At 43.5% G+C, this 21,524-nt stretch overlaps 1 protein-coding gene across 2 annotated transcripts in view; it reads right to left on the reverse strand.

Annotated features, from left to right (window-relative positions):
- Window positions 1–21,524, reverse strand: part of CUNH1orf21 (chromosome unknown C1orf21 homolog) — a 219,889-nt gene that overhangs the window by 8,907 nt on the left and 189,458 nt on the right. For both annotated transcript variants that reach the window (XM_040636288.1, XM_040636289.1), the window contains 2 exons: window positions 19,243–19,319; window positions 11,637–11,697 (listed from right to left, as the gene is read on the reverse strand). In XM_040636288.1, the coding sequence (XP_040492222.1) occupies window positions 11,637–11,697; window positions 19,243–19,319 (138 nt within the window). The remainder of the gene's footprint in view (window positions 1–11,636; window positions 11,698–19,242; window positions 19,320–21,524) is intronic.

Below are 21,524 nucleotides of genomic sequence, written 5' to 3' on the forward strand. Positions count from 1 at the left end.
CCCCCCCCCCAACCTCCCCCCTCAACCTCCCCCTGCGGGGCAGCGGGCCAGAAGCAGGCGCCCTCCACCCCTTCCTCGGGGCTGGAAGTGGCAGGGCCTCTTCCGTCAGTCCTCCGGCAGCATTTTCACTGACAGTCCAACAACAATTTCTAACCACAGTTTTGAGGAAATGCCAAAGAAATGCAAAAATAATTAGCTGCACCGTTTGAGTCTCCTCCTCCGGCTCACTTCATTAGAAACATCAGTCAAGGCATGAATGGCCATCTCTGTTTCTAATGAGCTTTATTCTAATTAGACGCACGCGTTATTATTTCAGTTGGAAAAAGGTCTCGTTTGTAAAGAGCAGTAGGCGTGTGACAGCCTCTGACGGTTTCTTTGACCAGACGGAGGCATAATCGCCATGATAACAGCAGCAGCGACAACGGTCCCAGTATACTGAGCTTTTCGCTTCCAGGAGAGAGCAAGTATTAACTAAAGGGCTTTAAAACCCCCATGAAGTGTTTATTATCCCCGAATCCTCATTCTACACACAAAAGGGAGGGTATTTTAGAAGCTTTAAGGCACGTATTTCTCAAGCTTTGTCTGACGTTGGCACTCAGATGACTTCAACGATGCTCTTTCCCTCCCCCCAACCCCAGAAGGTGAGCAGGAATGAGGATAAAGGTGGGCAGGAATGAGGATAAAGGTGGGAGGTTCATATCTCTAGGCCATAGCGAACTGATGTCCTAGGGCAGGAGTTGGCAACTTTCTCTGTGAAGGGCCAAATAGTAAATATTTCAGGCTTTGCATTCCATATGGTCTCTGTTGCAACTCAGCTCTGCTCTTGGAAGCATGAAGGCAGCCATAGATAAAAGGAGAAGAATGAGCGTGGCTGTGTTCCAATAAAACTTTATTTGTGGACACTAAAATTGGAATTTCACGTAATTTTTCACATGTCAGAAAATATATTCTGCTTTTTGCTTTTCTCAACCATTGAAACATATAAAGATCATTCTTGTTTGGTGAGCTAGATTTGGCTCACGGACTATATAGTTTGCCCACCCATGTTCCAGAGAACAGAATTACCGTCAGTGGGTTCAGAGGCTAACGTTGTCAAAGGTTTGGCCCTCTTCCTAGAAGTTCAAGCCACAGAGATAATTTCCATCTTCAGAGACATTGCTCTCAAGATGGGGCCAGAGTTCTCCTCTAAAATGTCATTTTATAAAATTGTTCATATTTTACAAACAAGAAAACCATCAGTCAAAATCAAAATCAGATTTTCCTACAATCTACCTAATAAATTGGAGAGTTTCCAAGTTTCATTTAAATCTCTGTCCATATATATGTCATTTTTATATAGTTTCAATCCTATGATAGACACACTTTTTTTTTTCACTTAATGTTATCTTATAAAATTTCTCCCTGTTGTAACCAATTCCTTCTAATGATAAATAGATATAATATAAATTTTCGTGGAATTCTTTGTGGAAGATTTCCAGGCCATTTGATGGACTTAATTCAAAGGGCTGTCTTAGTCTATTCTCAGGTGTAAGAGTTAAGATTTAAATACCACCCCCTCACCCCCAGGCCAGGTCAACCTACTTGGTAGATTGAGCCTCATGGGTCCCCTCTAGGGTTCACTTCCTCTAGGACATGAAGCCTATTGTGTCTCCTCTAGGATTCACTTCCTCTAGATATGAAGCCTCATGTGTCACCTCTAGGGTTCACTTCCTCTAGGACATGAAGCCTGGTGGGTCTTCTCTAGGGTTCACTTCCTCTAGGACATGAAGCCTCATGGCTTCTCTGGGGTTCACCTCCTTCAGGACAATGGCTTTACCAAGTTTGGGATTTCAGTCCCTATGCTTCTTGACAAAGATGTGTCTTCCAGACAAACTCTTTTGAGCTCTTTGTTCAGAACTAATTGCTTATACCCTAGAACGTACATTGAACATGGCTGGAGATTTGGTGAGACTAAGTACCCACTTCCTTTCCTTACAGTTTTTAACTGAGAACAGTCAGAAGGAGTCAGATGGGAAACAGCTCTCCTGCTGGGTTAGGGAACTCAGCAGGCCCTTCTCATCACCATCCCCTGTCCCACCCCTGAGGCCCTATGGATGGTGACTGACCCAGCCAGTCATATGTGGACAGAGTGGAGGATGTTGGGTTTCCCCCTCTTACTGCTCATAAGCTAGCGACTAGAGAGAAGAAAGTGTGAAAGGTTGGTATCTTTTCTTCTTCCCCACAGAGAGGAGTGATCTTGTCTGCTGGATCAGTGCTTACCATCCCTTCCCTTTCTCTTTGCTTTCAGAATAGAAAGCACATCCCTGTGGCCAGAAGGAGGACCACAGCTACGGATGGGACGTCCCTGCCTATAAAAGGCAGAGAAGAGTGGATTAGCCGGATATGAGGGGGGAGAAGGCCCGAGGGCAATGAGGAGTGGGTGTCCTAGGCCCAGGGATGGGCAGAACATGTCCGTGTGGCTTCCCTCCTCGGCCAAGATATGGCTCAAGTGGCCAAGCTGCACCCTGAGAGAAGGGAAAGCAGGGTCCATGGGACTTCATTATGGATCCTGGGGGTCCCAGTGGCCTGACGAACCCAACACATTTCCTGGAATGAGCACTCTGCAAGGATGAAAACTGAAAGAGGTCCAGAGGACACATGATAGGCTGGGGCAAATAGAAGCGACTGGATTTGTGGGGACTGTTTAGCTTAATGGGACACTCTGATTAAATTAAGGATTGTCACATATTTGGCCAACTGGCCAATAAGAATAACAATTAACAGAAGTCAACTACCTCTCTGGTCATGACTATCAAAATCCTTGGGAATAGAGATTTCAAAGGAAATCTAAAACAGGACCGTTTCAGGTGACGTAGAGCATTTCTCAGTGCCTGTATATTAGTGTTTTTTGGTCTTCCACCAAACTGCACATGCTGGGATGCAGTGGAAAGTGTGAGTGAGACCCGTGACCACTACGTAACCTGCTTTTTTCCGCTAGACATTTTGTCATTAACATCATCCTGTTTTCATAGACTTCTGTTTATCTTGAGAAATTTAAAAGATACAGAGAAGTAGAAAGAATGTAACAAACACTGTATTTCTATCACTTGGGGACCTAAGAAGCAGTACTATTTTGTAACATTTGCTTCTAGCTGCTGCCCTCCCTGATGAAATTGCTGTCGCAGTCCTCTGTCCCCTTCCCCCGTCCCCAGGAGCAACAATGGTCATGTGTTTAGTATGTGGCCTTCCAGATCATTTCTGACACTCTAATATTCATATCTTTATCAAATAAACTATACTTCATGTGTATATGAATGTTTAAATACATAACAGATATAAACGCATGCCATTTATACATATCATATAAAAATACACCATACCAATGTGTGCATACACACACGTATGTGTGTGTGTGCACGTGTGTATCAGTGAATGGTATTTAGCTGGTACTTCATAGATACTTGCTGAAATGTCCAACTCTAAGCAACGAATGGCATTTTTAAATTTTTTAATTGGCATGGTATCATACCATTTTTATCATTCTGCATAGTCCTCTAATCACGTAATACTATGATTTCAGATCTACACGGTCCATATATATATACCCGATTCATTTAACTGCTGTATAATATTACACTGTAGATTCCTACAGCTCCATCTACTCGTTCCTCTACAGGCAGACACTTAGGCTGCTTCCAGCGCATTCACTTTCTTCCTGCTATCAGACAGAATGCTTCAGTAAACTTTATTGTACAAATGTAAAAGAATTTCAAGGATACAGACCCAGAAATTTCATCGATGATTTTTATCGGTTTGTATTAATAGTACTTCTTTACATATTCCGGCTATAGATCCTTTCCATGTTTTAAGTGTTGCAAATATATTCCAAACTAGTTTACTAGAAGCCCTGCATTTGGAAATTATGAGGCTCATTGATAAGGGAGACATTGACCCATGACAGTCACCTGGCTCCTTGTGTCAGTTTCCAGTTTGTTAAGAACCCAGAAGGGAGGCAGGATATGATTAAATTATCTCCAAACCTTCAACAACCAATTTTGGGAATAAAAGTTTAAAGAATTTTGGCACTCCTCTTCTGAATCTATGTAGGAAAATGGGATTAAGTGGGGGCAATCTAGAATTATCTGCTCCAAGAATGCTTTTTCTAGGAATGAAACAGAGTACGTCTCCACTCAATAGAACTTCAAAGAGAGGAATAAGCATCCATTAATAACAAGATTATCTCAGAATAAAACTTTCAAGAAATGTACAGAACATAATATGCTTTGTAATTCCTTCCCAAATGATACAAATGGGCACATGTGATTCTTTGCTACAGAGAATTCACTTAGAGGGGATTTCAGAGTTGGGGGCAATCAGATGAGATATTCTCTAAAGTTCCTCTCAACTCGAAGTTTTATGCTTTCAGATTAGCAGTTCCCTAAAGGCAAGAACCCAACTTTTCAATTATGCACCTTCGGCCACTGGCTCATTTCTGGGTCCAGAGAACACATCCCAGTTCATTTTAATGATTTTTGGGGAGATCCCCTTTCCTAACTTTGTGTTGTTGTCACAAGCATTGTGAGGTCGGTATTGCTATTTATAAAAGCATGTTTTAAAAAACTTACAAGAGTTAAAAAAGAATGAACCCTCCGAACACAAAAAATCTATATAGGGATCCAGCTCTACCCAGGCCACTGACTCACTGACTCATTCTGCAATCACAGCTCAAAAGCTCGTGCAAGGTTATTTAATGGCTTTAAAAAAGTTCACATGAATCTAATTCCTTAACACGTTTATACCACACAGGAGGCAGGCAGGGCAGTGCACACTGGAAAAGCACCCTCTTCTAGCACCGTGCCTACAAGGAGACATCTGCACCACAGGAAGGCACTTCTGCTCCAGCAAAATTCAAGCTGTTAAATTCTGCATTTTTAGTTTCAGTTCTAGCCCCCTCAAAACCCTCCTCCCCCCAGTCTCTACAAATGGCCTTGATGATAAGGATACAAACAACTTCAAGTACGTCCAACAGACTAAACTCTCTGCTAAACTTTGGTGAATTATTCTCTGATCTCCCAGACAAGTTGGTATTATTATGCAAATTTTCAAGGAGGACCCAGAGGATCAGAAAGGTCAAACAGTTAGCCTGGGGTCACACAGTTCCAAGCAGAGCTGGTTCTCAGATCTGGCCCAGGGTTGGAAGCACGGGCTCTTTCTCTTCCGCTGTGCGGCCTCTTTCCTTGGCCTCATTAATGTAGGTCTTGGCACTGGACCTGCTCGCTACCAGTTGCGCTGTTCTTTGTGAAGGGCCCCTCCTATCTCGCTGAGCTGTCTACTGAGGGGTCTGCCTGACCGCACCTCCTTCCTTTGTATGCTTCTGCTGAGCCCCATGCTGTTATTTGTACCATTCTCTCATTCAACAAGTTTGCCTCACATCTGTTCTGTCCCAGACCCTGTGCTAGGTTCTGGAGAAACAAAGACGAATGAGGCCTGAAGACTAATCTTGGGTCAGAGGGCTAAGACAATGCGCATGGCTGCCAAACGCAAAGAGTGGAACGGCCACGCAGCGGAAGGGAAAGAGCCCAGGAAGGGGACACTGAATGGGAACAAGTCAAGGGAATGACACACACCAGCATCACTGTCTCTCTGCTGGGAGCGGTACCCGGGGCGGCCCTCCCTTGCCTAACTACTGCTCGCACGACAAAGTGACAGCACTCACTGAGGGTGCCCCACACTGCGGTCAGCCGCACTTCAGTCATAAAAATGCCGGGGCTCTTATCGTACCACATCGTTCTGGAATCTGAACTCTTCTCTGCAGCTCCCTAAAGAGCCCGGCTGCTAGTGCCTCAAGAATTCTCCGAAAATCAAGCCCAGAAAAAGGAAAGCGAGCAGAGACTGAGTGTTTCATTTCCTTCAGGCTCGCTGCCTGCTTTCTCTTCCTTGGCCGTGCGTCGATCACTATCAGCGGCCCTAGGATCTTCGCCCAGAGCGCACACGCTCTGCTAGTGATTCCGACACCAACGTGACCGTCAGGACTGTTCAGTAGGGAGAAAACAAAACAGGACAGAGTCACATCCTTACCCTTGTAATTACAGCTTTAATTTGGCCGATGAATGAGGAAAAGTACACACAGGAGAGAGAGAAGGTGAGGCAGGGGGATGGAGGGAAAGGGGACCCAAGGAAGGGTCTGGTTAGGAGCAAAGGCAAGGCCATACTATGCTTACTGCGGAAGAAGAAACTGTTAAATGAAATGATACTGGCAGCCCGGCCCACTTCCAAAACATACATGCCAGCAAGAGCCTCTCTCCGCCAGTGTTGAGGGCTGTTGAGGGCCTTGGCTGTTACTAAAAGTGCAAAGCAAGAAGGGAGGTACACCCTATGATTTCTTCTGCACACACAGGCAGGCTGTGTAACATTCCTTAGGATCTGATACAACAGTCCCACGTGTCTCATCCCTAGTGGGCACCGAGGAGGCCTTCAGACACAGGCCCAGAGAGTAAAACCCATCATCAGCTGCGCCGGCCACACATTGTATCTGATTCTGCAGCAACTCTGAAGTTACACAGGCCCCTACAGGGAGAGTTTATATATAGAACCAAGCATTACGGCTCGGAAATTACATGCTAGTCACTCTCTTCACCAGGCGAAAAGCAAACACCTTCTGATCTCGGACACATTGATTCAAGACACGGTTCAGACTGAGCTGATGTAATATTAAGAGGACGAGCCCTTGAAATAAATTTATAAATGCAGACATGCTCTTTCTCACCAGCTAGGTTAGCTCTGGGGCCAAGGGCATCAGGCCACTGCAAGAATGCAAACATTTTCTAAGTGTAAGTGATTTTTTTTTAATAGGTGTGCAGGTCTATCGATGAACAAATGTCCTTTAAAATCAGCTGATTTTAATCCAGAGCTGCTCTTTCTCCTACATTTCCTCAGAAGGTTATCACGAATAATTCCTGTCAACAGTGGCAGGGTCTCAAGATCACACAGGAATAAGCGAGATGGTACAGTAGGTAGGCTGGTCGCTCCTCCTCGGTGAGGTACGATCGGCTCCTTCTGAGAAGGAGGAAGGGCAGTGAGAAAAGAAGAAGAATGGGTCTGTGTGGAGTTTCCTAGTCTTTAAAACCAGAGAGCTCTATGGACCATTGCTGGTAAGGTTCATGGGTGCAGATAGGCCCTGGATCCGAGGGAAGCGCATCAATGAAATGGATCCACAGGTTCTTGGCCTGGAGCCCAGGGACAGGCTCCAGGGAATCATCAAACCCTGACATTTTACTTAAGAAATCTGTGTATATGATATGTGCATTTTTATAGGGAGAGTCTCTATAACTTTTATAAGATTCCAAAGAGATGCTTATGGCCTAACAAAGTTTACAAAGCCTTGCTTGAGAAAAACTAATCGGATGCAAATGGCATTGTAATGAGACATTCTTTATTTAATATTAAGAGTTCTCTTGGGGCACCTGGGTTCAGCGTCTGTTTTTAGCTCAGGTCATGATCTCAGGATTCTGGGACTGAGCCCCATGATGGCCGTGTTGGGCTCCTTGTTCAGCAGGGAGCTTGCTTCTCCCTCTGCCCCTCCCCCCACTCCTTCTCCCTCTCTCTCTCTGTCTCTCAAATAAATAAATAAATAAATAAAATCTTAAAAAAAAAAAGAGTTGTCTTTGAGAGGGCAAAAGGCTCCTCGGTCATCAGGTGTTCTAACATCCTCGTAAAGCAAAATACACATCCTTGTTTTTGCCTGGAGAAGGTATGATTACTGCAGATACGTAAAAATGCACTTACCTATTTTGCTAATATGTAAACTCAAACGTACAGAAGAAAGCATATCTTAAAATCTGATGTGATGATCTGTATTCGGTACTTTATTTAGATTCTCCTCTAAATACAGTGAAAGACTAGAATTTAAAATCATTATCTTGCTCTGCAGTAAACTGTCATTCTCTTTAAGGTGCAAAATTAGGCAAATGTCACCACTCCCGGCAAGGCTCAGGAGTCTGTGAATTGTCAGGCAAAACCACTACGGGTTCCAGTGGAATGACGGGTGGAACATCCGAGTAAAAGAGAACGAGGTAAAAGTAAACGAGGTACGCCTGCTGTTTCATAGGATGTTTACTCTCCACAGAAGAAATGCTGAAGCGAATCAAATAGAGGTTCTAAAGCTCTCTGGAACTCTCACTGCTCTCCTGACAAAAGCTCTCCCAGATGCAGCTCGGTGTCCTGGCCTTCTAGGCACCAGCGCAGTGGAAATGGTACCGAGTGTCCAGGAGGCTGTCCTGACTGCCTGGTTAATGGACCTCAAGTTTCAACGCCTGACCCAACAAACGCATGTGTTCGGTACAGGAGGACCTGGCTCAGTGATGACGGGAGGGCAGGAGGGCGTGGGGAGAAGGGGGTGATGGAGGAAGGACTCCAATCAGTAAAATGATTACATTGTAAAAATAACCTCACTTTTATAATTGAGGTCCTCAAGGCAAGGGACTGTTACCTACATATTGTGTATCCCAAATTCCCTATTTTCTATCCTGAGTAACTATCTGGTACTGAATAAGTGATACGTTTTTTAAGGCATTTTTGCTACTTGCTTTTCTTCACCATCATTAACTGCTTAGAAAGCGCTGGCCCAGCTGTGGGGGAAGGTACACCGCACCTGGGTACCACGATCATCTGCGAACTAGAGCAGTCCAAACTGAAGTTCCACCGTACATATGAGACCATCTAACGGTCCTACAGTTTCTTTATACGAACGGTACTTTCACATCTATCTTGAGAGAGGGCAGAGATTTCTTTTGGTGTCGAGAGTTGAAGGGTAAATGGAAACCGTGTCCTACAGACATCCAAAAAATATAAAGGAAGAATCAAGGAAGGGCGGGTTTCAATCTCCGCACATTCAGTCAATTTTGCTTCTTATCAATTGAAGAAGAAAAAGGAATCCCTGGACATTTCTGAGAGATACTAAATCTCAAAACTCAAGCCCTCTTAGAAAGACTCTAATTTTCAGCATGAAGTGCTTGAGGTGTTTTTGTTTTTTAAAGATTTATTTATTTGAGAGAAAGAGAGAGAGACTGTACATAGCAGGGAGGGGCAGAGGGAGAGAGAGTCTGAAGCCGACTCCGTGCTCAGGGTGGAGCCCAATGTGGGGCTTGATCTCATGACCCTGGGATCATGACCTGAGCTGAAACCGAGAGCTGGATGCTTAACTGACTGTGCCAGCCAGGTGCCCCTGTTTTTGGCTTTTAAAAATCAACTCTATAAAACCTAAAGAATAGACCTGAGTTGCATTAATAGTTGTCCTCATGCTAGCTTGGACCAAAGAAGTATTTAGCAATGGTGGAAAGTCAGGAAAGTAATTTATAAGAACCCAACTTCCAATTTTGGTTCTATAAAATAGGGTGAAGATTCTATTAAGTCAAATGCATATGTTAAGAAGGAACATTTTAATTTTGGAGGCTCAAGGGTTAAATAATGCATAGACTAGCACGTTCACAGTATTCAGAAAGATGAACTTTAGATAAGAGGGAAGAAACAGGAAAGCCTGGCTCAGACCGGATAGAAAACTCCCCTAGAAATCTACAACTGGGTGCATGTCACAAATTACGTAATGGTGCTTTGAACACGAATGTATTCCATGGAGAGAATACTGTTTATGTTGAATGTACAAATACTCCTTTTTCCGGGGAAGGTTGCATCCAACAATTGATCAAGTTACAAACTTTGCTTTTGTTGTGTCAGACACATCATACCTTGGATGCAAAAGGAAAAAGGGAAATCGGATTTCAGATGGGAGCAATGAATTCCAGCTTTGAGTAAAAGGAGATGGAGCATCGCTATGGAAACGTACCAGGAAGGGGTCAGATCACCTTAAATGCCTTGTCAGGGTTTGTAACTTTTGGATAAAGAGATAACTTACCATTCGGGTTTCAGTTTTTACAGACTACCTCTGACTACTAGGAAGACCTTTGTATTGCCACAGAGCTAGCGGAGGAAAAAAGATCCAAGCAAACTGAGAAAGAAAAGGTCTTCACCATTATGGCGGGAACAAAATATTTATTTTTTTTTGCCTCTCTTTACTAAAACAAATGTTATCGGCAAGTTGAGCAGCTTTTGAACCAATACGTGAAACTTGATAATTATGCCTAGATGAAGTTTTCAATCTAAAGTCATATGTAAGCCAGGATTTCACTAAAAATTAAAAAAAAAAATGGGGCACCTGGGTGGCTGAGCTGGTTAAGCATCCAACTCTTGATTTTGGCTCAGGTCATGATCTCAGGATCGTGAGATCGAGCCCTGAGTTGGGCTCTGTGCTGGGCATGGAGCCTGCTTGAGACTCTCTCCCTCCCTCTGCCCTCCACTCCCCCCTCCTTTAAAAATAAAATAAAATAAAATAAAATAAAATAAAATAAAATAAAATAAAATAAAATAAATTATATGCAAAGGAGTATTTATGCATAGCCAAGTACTACTACAGGTTAAAGTTCCATTCTAATTCACCATCCATCTCTAGCTTCCACATTGGCAACATATGCTTGTCCTTTAATGGTGCGTTAGAGGATTGTACAACTATTCTTTAAGGAGGTCCACTTCAGAATGGGGTCTGCTGATGAAATAGTGATGAAATCAAGCCCTTCACTATTTTTCACTGAGTGATATATATCATAACTTAGGAATCCATGAAGGAATGCTCAGATAAAAGGGCCACAAAAAGTAAAAAATAAATAAAAATTAAAATGGAAAAAACTTCAAAGGCAAAACTGGCCCATGATGCCTTAATCATAGTCATGCCATGTTCCGAATTTAGAATTTTACTCCTCTTCAGGACAGGGTTTTTAAATGGTAATACTCAGATTTATAACTGTAGTATTTAAAATTCATCCCCTACAGTGATGAATTTAAATTCTACAAGTATGTAAGTAAGCCTTTAATTCTTACCATATTCCATACTTCGTTCAGTTGATTAGCATATGGCACTCTGAGATCCTAAGTATGGGTTCAATTTCCACACATATCTTCCTGTCAATGTAAAATCCACGCAAGTCCTTCAGAAGCAACTTGGGCGATTCCGCTTTGGGGTCAGGCAGATGTGGGCTGGAATTCCAACTTGACCACTATTAGCCTTGCAAACCTTGTCAGTTATTCAAGTATTCTGAGCCTTAGTTTCCCTGTCTGTAAAATGCAGTTAACGCCAGTCTCTAAGCCACTTCCCTGCGGTAGGTATCGACTGCAACATGGATGCGACGTTCGTAGGGCACTGAGAGCAGTGTCAGCACGGAGCGGACACTCCATAGGATTTGGCAGGCACTGACGGCCTTCTGGCTTGCAGTCTGATGTGAGAGCAGGGTATCAGGTGCAGACGATGTGCAGTGATCGCAAGGTTCTGTCTCTAGGCAAAGGCCCTTACTAGTCTCTAGCTGTCCCTACCCGCTTTAATTAAAGATCAACAAGCCTAGGACCTCTAGCATACGTTAGACATTCTCATAGTCACATTTTCTTTTTTTCCCTTTTTTCTTTGGTGTGAGGGGAGACTTTGTTTTAACTCTCTACCCATCCCCTTGCAAGAACAGCTTTGGAACACAGAAATCAGAATATTATTACCTTAACTCATGAGGCAGTTAGCATATTTCCCTTGAAACAAGTGGTTCACTTATTTTACTTCTTACCTTTTCAATTTTTTCATCCAGCATTCTGAAGAATTCTTGTTGGCTTTCAGAGATGTGCATGCTAAAAAACAAAGAGGAGTTAAGTGCATATTTCAACGTTTTCTTCAACCTAGCTCCCTCAAATGAAAAACGCTGAGTCCCCAAACTTTGAGGCAGACGTTTATTGATTGCTGACTTTTCCAGTGAAACAGTTTAAGTCATATTAAGGATAAATGCCATTACAGTAATTCCTAAAAATGTGTTTCATTATAGTCCATCAGTTCCTATGATTTAAGGTATACAATTTCTTTCAATGTACACATATTATTTATAGTGATATTACTGGGAGGTGTGTGCCAATTGTTTTCTTCAGATACACATTTGTGATTAAAAAAAAAAAAGCATAGCCAAGCATTACATGGCGTATTTCAAGCCTGTGTGTAACTGTCAAAGAAAATATAGCCAAGTTATTAAGTGGAAATGTGTATTCTACAAAGACTGTCATCATCAGCATGGTATTCAGCTGACTGGCTAGGTATGGGCTGGCAGCAAGTAGGCAAAGAACTTGACATCACCCCTGAACCCTCTGTGCAGTGGTGACAGCCAATGCACCTCTTTGGAAGGGAAATCCCATTGGAATGTGGGAGAGAGTCAGGAAGCATATCTGCGTAGCATTTGCCCTGTGTGTTTGCTTGACTAATGCTATTTAACTGCGTACTTAGTGAGACCGACATGGGTGCTGGGAACAAAACATAAGAAGGGAAAGGAGAGCAGAGAAGAATCACAGATGGGAAGGGCATGGGGAGGAATGGCCTTGGTGGCAACATGGTCTTAATGACAGTAGTTTCCACGCAACAAACAGGCTCAGGTGGTCCAAGGAGGTTCAGGATGCTGGGCTAAGAGACACATGCATAGCGCCTCTTTCTAGTGCTCAATTGTGGCAGTGGCTGGGCATGGAAGGAAGGGAGGCTCTGGAATAGCTTCATCCCTGCATGTCTAGGTGTGGGGTGCAGCCCACCTGACATACCCCTTAGCATTCTGCCTCATCCTTCAGGGGTCACAGAGAATGGCCCAAGGGACCCTAAACCCTCCAGTCCTTCAAGGACAGATAATGGGGCCTGAACGTTTTCCCCTGTGTAAAACCAATATTTAACATTGGAAGCACCATGACAACAGCTCTGATATAAAAGGAAAATGATAAACTATCTGATACCAGCAATCAACTTTCACATACATCATGTAATTTTTCCTGTCCTTTATATGATAATTCAAGTGAGGTAAATGTCCTGTTTCAGAAACAGGCCCCATCTTGTTGCAGGTTAGAAAGGCAGGCCAGAACCTGGGATGATGAGAATATATTAAAACAGTCTCCTCTCCTTCTCTGCCTCGGCGGAAAAGCCACTTCTGCATACCTGAGTTTTTCCAGATTCCCCATGGTTTTACTTCAAGTGCTAAAACATTTTTTATTTGAGCCACTTTGGATGCAAACCTTCTGAACTTTAATAGAAGATCTATTACAAACATTATTTAATTTTCACTTAAGGACTAGCGGTCACTCCCGTGATCTTAAATCACAATCCCCCTCTGTAATACTGGGACAGCCCCTAGAGCCTCTGATTTGGGGAGACCTGGCTCTCCCTAAGCAAAGTGGCCTTAACCTGCGGGCGTTTGTCGTCTGCCTGCTTTGAACTTTTTCTCTCATTCCTTCTTGTACTGGTTCTCTTTCAGTTTTCTTCCCAGCTGCTGCTTCTCTACTCCATGCTTAGCACATCCAAGTCCCCTGGATTGTGCCTAAGGTCAGTCTAAATAGGCTCCGAGGGAGAGCCTGCAGCGGGGGGGGGGTTGGTTTCTTGTGAGTGGAGAACAGGCCTATCCTGGCAGTCACTGTGACACGTGCTGGGCATCCTCCCTGTTCCCGGCCAAGCTCTCAGCAAATGAGGCTGTTGCTGGACAGCTCTGGGTCCCAGACAGAAAAGGCACGAAGACATATAGATATAGATATACCTTATTATAGAAAACCACGCAGACACGCATGTGCGCACGCACACACATATCTTAATACAGATAGCCACAGGTATATTAGTTTCCTTAGGAAATTCCAAGAGACCTCATAAAAATGGCATGTTTAGGATTTGATGTTCACCTTGGAAACTTTTAGGGTAGAGTTTTTAACATATATTGCCTTGAAAATAACAGAAGGGCAATAAATATTTAATCAGTTGACCAAGTGTCCCTATTTTAATTCATGTGGTTCATGACTCCTCACAGAGGCAGCTCAGTTTGTTAGCATGGGTGAGGCCCAGACCTCAGATTCCTCCTCTCTAAACCATCGGGCTGGTCTCTGAGGTCCCTTCCGGCACTGGTATTCCAGGATTGTTACTAACTTCCATTAATGCCTCAATTGAACTATCAAAACATGAAAACAGGGATGCTTGGTTAGTACTCGTACGCATGCATACTAGACTAACAAGATGATTAGTCTTAAGTAAAAGTGATTCTGCAAATGTGTCTGCCATCCCTGGGAACAAGAATGCAGAGCTCGGGGGCGCCTGGCTGGCTCAGTCGGAGGAGCATCTGACTCTTGATCTTGGGGTCGTGAGTTCGAGCCCCATGTGGGTATAGAGATTACTTTGAATAAATAAATAAATAAATAAATTTAAAAAGGAATGCAGAGCTCTGGGGTCCACATCAGGAGCTTGATGCCAACGGTAATGGCGAGGACCTTAAGACGCACGTATAGTAAGCACGCACAAAAATCTCAGTGGTTCCAGTTTTCTGTAGTTTAACTACATACTTTGTAACCATTGAAAAAAAAGGCATTCCTTGATTAAAGCAAACTGAACAAAAGCCACTTAACTGAGAATTAATTAGTCAAGACAGGGTATTTGCAACCCCACCTGAATCCTGAACAAACAGCAGCCTCACTCTGGGGTGGACGGTACCGTGTCTGGGAAGCAAACTCTACCATTTTCAGTTTCATGCGCGCCCTTTGAGAAACAATTCTAACCAAACCTAGGCAGCGGCCTTCAGTCGGGGCAACTCCACCATCATACCCCCTGATACGGAAATGCCACCTGCTTTCTCTTTGGGTGAGAGCATCAGAACATCCCTGCCCCCTCTGTCTCATTTCAAAACCTGCCAAGATGTGCCTCCTGCCAGACCGATTCACTATCTTGCCACATACGGTATGTGGACGGTGTTAGCCAGAAAAGACTAATGGAAGGGCGACTTATTTATTATCAACTCCTGATGCGCCAAACGAGCTCTCTCCGAGAAGCTCCGTGTCCCCGAAGTGTGGCAGACGCTGCCAGTCGGAGAAAGGCCCGCGTGAGGCCCTTCTCGCCTGTACCTTCAGGACGGTGTGACCGGCAAGCACGAGGCTCGTTCCGCTCCTCCGTTCTCTGTGGATTCGTTTCACGGACAAGCCCTGATACCCCTTCACCAGGGGCAGAGGCAGCAGTGTTACTCTGGGGGGCTGAATAAATTACCCCATCGGCACGGACTCCCACCTAGGTAGACGTGGATGTTCTCTTCTCACGTGGAAACTCTATCGATGCAGCGGCATAAATATTGGTTTCTGCCTTCGAGAGTCCGAACTGCACTGTGAGAAAGAGTCCGTAGGTAACAACCCCGTTCTTAAACCCGTTCTGATGCGCACTTTGGTGACTGTACGTGGTGAGGGAGGAAAAAAAGCACCCTGGCCTTTCTATCTTTCCTCAAGATAACAGACACGGATAATTAAATTGTTTATGATTCAGTTTATAAAGTACAAATACTTGATGCCAAGATTAATTAGGTCTAAAAAATCCTTTATAAGAGCCTGTATGTTGGTACTTGATTTAACTAATAAAACTTGACAGTCTCAGTAATTCGTATTTCTCTCTAATGAACTCAGCCGCGGAAAACACAGTGCCCCCCCCCAGCACTTCTCGTGCCCCCCCCGCGGGCGCCGGCAGAGCTCTGGTGAGTTAGTCCTGAGTCATCCACGGCTCTTCTGTGATTCCTCAGCTTCGTGAGACAAGGGATGACAACAGTATGGAATCTTAATGACAAGTCATCAAAGGAACGAAAAGGGTGGGCAAAATGAGCTTGAGAGCTGAAAGGTATTACGGCTTTTATTTTTAGTGACTTAAAAAGAGTTTCCTGATAATAAAAACCTAAGCTACAAAAGTATCAGAAGGCAAGGTCCTGACTCCCTAATACTTCACCTGCATCGCTCAGGGAGTTCCTGCCAAATCCTGGCCTGAACACAGGTCTTTCTTTCATGATTATCATCATCATTGCTCAACTGGACCTCGGGGAAGCGGCTTGACCCTAATCCTCGCTCACGACACACCCTCGCTAGCAGTTCATGCACGGCTCACCTTTATTTAGTTAAATATATATATTTTTAAATAGTGTAATAAACATCCAGGAAACCAAAACAAAAAACAAAAGCTAGGACCTTGACAACACCCTAGAGCTACCTTACTTCCCACCCATGAGTGTGTTCCCCCAACTCAAGGGGACCAAGGCGCCCACCCCCTTTACAGAGCTTTACTGCACACGTGCTTTATAAAGCAGATATTTATCCAGTTGTTTTTAACTTTACGAAGAGTGCACCATGCTCTCTGTAATCCTCCAGGGCCTACTCTTTCTTCTAGTAGCACATTGCTCACGTCCGTCCAGCGCCGTGGTTGCTACGGTGCATTTGTTCCATTGCTAACGGTCCACGTGTGAAGGCAGTGAGGCTCCTTTACCCTCTCCTGTGAAAGGGCATTTGGGCTGTTTCTAACCATTAAGGCATTCTTACCAAGCATCAGACACTGTGATAGGCACTGGGCATATGTTATTTCATTTAATCCCCAGCCTTATGAGAGAGGATTTTTCTCCTCTATTTTAATCTGAGAAAACTGAAGCCCAATCATGTTAAGTCACTGGCCTGAGAGCACAAGGTAAGACTGTGCTCAGCACGTGACAGCAAATGAGGACGTGAGACTTCTGCCTTTTATTACCTGTCTACCTTTATTATTCCTAAATCTTCTGTTACCACGTGTGGGATTGCCCTTCCGCTTCTGTGGAAAAGAAACCCGTTATCTTGTTTTATACACAGCAGGATAAATAATAGTTCCCCTGATCCTGTGTCAGTAAAGAGGAAAAGTACCACTCCTCATGGCCTTCCAGGAAGATTCCGTAGTTGAATTCCAGTAACCCAAGGTTCTGACTCATAGTTGAAAACACACACACACACACACACACACACACACAAAACAGAGGATTTTCTTCCTAATTTTAAAGTAAACACATGAGCCAGTTTAATCAACTTCTCTGAAAGCCTCAGTACATGCTGGTCAGCAACGCATGCTGCTTCAGTGAGTCTAAGTTCCATAAGTATTTACACCAAAGGAAAAAAAGAAATTCTCCTTAATGCAGTCTCTCCTTAGAACTCAGAGAGAAGGGAAACATTTAAAAATAGCATATATTGGGGGTGCCTGGGTTGCTCAGTCGGTTAAGCGTCTGCCTTCGGCTCAGGTCATGATCCCAGGGTCCTGGGATCGAGCCCCATGGGGGGTTCCTTGCTCAGCAGGGAGCCTGCTTCTCCCTCTGCCTGCTACTCCCCCTGCTTGTACTGTCTCTCTCTGTCAAATAAATAAATAAAATCTTCACAAAATTTTAAAAATAGCATATATCGAATGGCTTGGATGAAAAGATGACTTGGTTCTATCATCGGATACCTGTTGTCCCTCAAGGGAGACAAAATACATGTAGATGAAAGTGGTTACCGGTGAAGTGGACGGGGGAGGTTGTGATTCCGGCATAACGTGTCCCTAAGGGTGCAAAAATCGGTTTTACCGTTCCACTGTCAATGTAAATGTAAGTGGATTTTTAAAATGTCCAGTTTTCTTTGAAAGTTAACAATTAAATCCCTGAGCTCATTCACCACCCTGTAGAGTCCCAACCACCTTCAGCACCCCCAAATACGCCGAGCCAGGGTAAAGGGATTAGTTTGAACTTGGCTATTCTTGTCTCCATTTTCTGGGAAGAACCAGACATAACACAACAGTTCTGCTTATGGCCTGGATTTATGGAACTAGTATTAGGTAGATGGAATAGGGTTATTTGGGGGGATGGGCGTGACCGTATGGGCTGCACCAGTCCAATCAGCACCCTTAGGGAATTTGTTATTTAGGTGGAATACCACAGAAGGGATCTGTAGCCTCAGGAAAACAGAGCCTCTGGAGGAAAGGGGAGACAGCTTCAAAGTCACACGACGTGTGTTTTATTGCCAAGGTAGATCCCGTTCTAGAACAATCTAGAAAAATACTCATTATTCCCTTTAACTTTTTAATCGTGCAATGCATAACACACAGAAAACATACAATGTTATCTGTACAATTTTAAATAATAACAGTGAAAGGAACACCCACGTGATCACCGCTCAGGTTAAGAAACAGAACCTCTGGTCCCATTGTCTTCCATCCCGTGAGAAAGAACCACTCCTAAGTTTAATGCCTTTTCATTTCCTTGCTTGTCTTTATTGTTTTATCACATACATATATAACCTACTGATGAGTTCGGCCTGTTTCTGAACTTTATATAAATGAAACTCTACGCCGGCAGCTGCTACCACTTCCTTCCTTCACTCACCTTACCTTCATGACCGTCCTCCATCTTGCTATGTGCAGTCACAGGTCATTCATTTTCACTAATATGGAGAATTCCTATCCTAAGAATATGCCATATTTTTGGTCATCCTTTATATTTCTGAAGGACATTCGGGTTTTGCCTTCAAGAGCTTTAAGAGCTCACGTAAACAGTGCTGCCACGGACCTGTCAACCATGTCTGCTGGCATGAGTGGGAGAGGGTTTCCTAGGCGACACAACTGAGAGGGGAGTTGTTGGTGGGCAAGGTATGTCCAGGTACGATTTTATTAGAAAATGCAAATTGTTTTCCAAAGTAACTGTCCCGGTATATATTTTCACCGTGAAGAGTGCCTGTTGTTGAACATCCTGGTCAACCATTTGTACCGTCAGACTTCTAAATTTCTGCCAATCTTGTGGTTCAAAACGGTATTTTCCCTAGACATTAGGTATTCAAGTTTCTCCTTTAGTGAACCGGTTGTTCACATCTTTAGCCTCTTTTTCAATGAGCTCTCTGTTTCGTACTTACTGATTTATACAATCACTTCACGTGGCCTGGACCCAACTACTGTCAACTCTATGCACTATAGATATATTCCACCATCTCCTTTTACTCTCCTACAGAAAATTTTGATACATGGAAGTTCTTAATTTTAATGCAGTCATATTAATGAATCATTTTTCTTAAGATCTGCATCTTTTGTGACTTGAAATTCAAAATTCTTCCCTACCCCATAGTCATAAAGATATTCCCCTTTATTTTCTTCTTCCTTTTTTCCCCCCTTTATTTTCTTCTAACTGATCTGAAATGTCAGCTCTGTCATTTATTATGGGTCTGTTTTGGGACTCTCTAGCTGTTCCATTAGACCAAACCACAGTGTCTCAATTCACCGAAGCTTTAGAATAAGTCTTGGTTATCTGGCAGGCAAAACTGAGCTCACTTTGAAAACAACATTAGCTTAAAAAAAAAAAAAAAAAAAAAAGGAAAATAGGAATTAGAACTTACTTTGCTCTGGGTTGATGAACTAATCCTGGAATCTCTTTATTAGTTTTAAGTCTTACGTTTGAACTGGCACTTTTTTCCTGAAAAACATAAACACACATGTAAAAGACAAGGTGAGAATCAGCAATGAAGCAGCGGCACGAAGTGTCATCACAGAAATGGTAGGTTTGTTTGAGACCCAGAGCGGGTCACTTCACAAGGACAAAAATCCCTGCAAAGAGGTCAGACTGTAAGGTAAAACTGAAAAGCACTTTAACAGGGAACACTGTCATGAAAAGAGGAGTTAGCTTCATAACAGCTGTAACTATTGTTAGAAAATTATGCGCAACTAATTTTTGATGTTTAGGTGTTTTTTAAGAAAAAATTGTAAGAGAATCAAAGAGAAGATTCTAGTGCCAAAGAGCAGCAGTAGTGTAATTATAGACATTGTTTACGTGCTCAGGTTAACGGACTTCAATGCATCTTGTTTATAAAAGACAACTGCGGTTATTGAGACATGAAGTTTGCATGAAGCCCTCTCAGTGACAGAGACAAGACCATGATTAACAATAACTAATTTATTCCACCCATAACAAATACTGAGATAGTTGAATTAACAACATTCAATACTAACTTATATTCAAGAAGTACTCCTTTGGCTTTTAGTCTGATCCGATTTCTTACTCTCGGTTTACCAGCCGCACGGGAAAGAAACACTCTCAAATCTTAAAATGCAAGTATACTGGGATGCCTGGGTGGCTCAAGCGGTTAAGCGTCTGCCTTTGCCTCAGGTCATGATCTCAGGGTCCTGGGATCATGATCCGTGTTGGGCTCCTTGCTCAGTGGGGAGTCTGCTTCTTCCTCTCCCTCTGCCCCCCTCACCCCTACTGCTTGTGCTCTCTCTCTCTCTCTCAAATACATAAATAAAATCTTTAAAAAAATGCAAGTATATCAGTAGGTATACTAGCTCAATAATAGTACTGCTCTGTATTTAGACAATACTATCTTTAAAAAATATTCAGGATGCTATGTGCTCTGAAAACACACCCCTGAAATGAAAGGACAGACTATTCTAAACCTATTTATAACAGGTGACGATATCCACTCAAGGAACCTGACATGTAGTGATAATTAAAGACTCAGGCGAGGGCAAGGAATAAAGACTCCCGTGGGCCAACCCACTGCTCTTACCACATGCAGGGTGATGTGGGATGGCACACTGAACAGACGGTCCCCGGATGAACTCTTTCGCGAGTTCCTATTTCTCTCAGGACAGCAGAAGTCATTTAGACCAGTGAAACTCCGGTGACTTACACGCTGTGGTTGTTTGCTGTTTACCCTCAAACGTGAGCTGATCTGTATAACATCAGGACTCCAAAATACAGGGTAATTTTTGTTTGTGATCTTCCAGGAAAAGAAACAACAGTTAACGATTCTTCTGAGGTCTGTCTTACCTTCTTTGCCTCACACTACACTGAAGAGTATTTTCATACACTTGTAAAAGGTATAAAATATAGGCTGTTCCTTCTGCTGATGCAGCCAGGCAACAACAGACGAACTACCTTTGTTTTCACAAAGCCGCTCCAGGAGCGCAAGGCTCAGTCCCCTCTTTACCAGGGGGGCCTCGGAGCCTCGGGGGGCCCGGCACTTCCTGGCAGTTACGCACTGAATACTGGTAGCACGAGTGAACAAGGTCAACAAATGATGAACTTCTTTCTGAACAAGGTCAACAAATGATGAACTTCTTTCTAACGGTGAGCGATAAAAATAGCCCTAACCTAGTCTCTGAAGGACTGCAGAGGTAGGTTCCAAGTCAGTCATTTTTTCCCCTTTAAACTTCCTGTCTGCTTGGATTAAGCACTGAAAATGGACACAGGACAGAGTCTCATGCTTTTTCTCTAGTCACATAATTTCCCAAACGCGGAGCCTAAATGGTACACGGTAATTTTATTATTTACTTATTGATTGATCGAGACACTGTAATTGTAAACATTGCCGAGGCAGGAATGAGGCCTCTAAGACTGTAAACGACACGCAATTGTATTCTGTGTCTAGTCAATTTATTAAACGGTGCCCTTCGCGATTACATTGCCTCACCGCATCTTCCTTTAAAAACACTTTGTGTGGTTGCTAGGAAAAGAAGGAAACCCCAAACAACAGGGCTCGAGGGACTGGGGATGGGGCGCGGGGTACTCGGGCCCAGAACAAGCCGTCCCTCTGCGCATGCGTACAGGCGCGCACTGGCAGGAAGCGGAAGGAATGACACAGGGGGGAAAGACAGCTTCAGGTCTCCCAGTTACAAAAAA

Source organism: Ursus maritimus, unplaced genomic scaffold, assembly GCF_017311325.1.
Source record: "Ursus maritimus isolate PB19 unplaced genomic scaffold, ASM1731132v1 scaffold_2, whole genome shotgun sequence".
In the NCBI taxonomy this organism is placed as follows: Eukaryota; Metazoa; Chordata; class Mammalia; order Carnivora; family Ursidae; genus Ursus; species Ursus maritimus.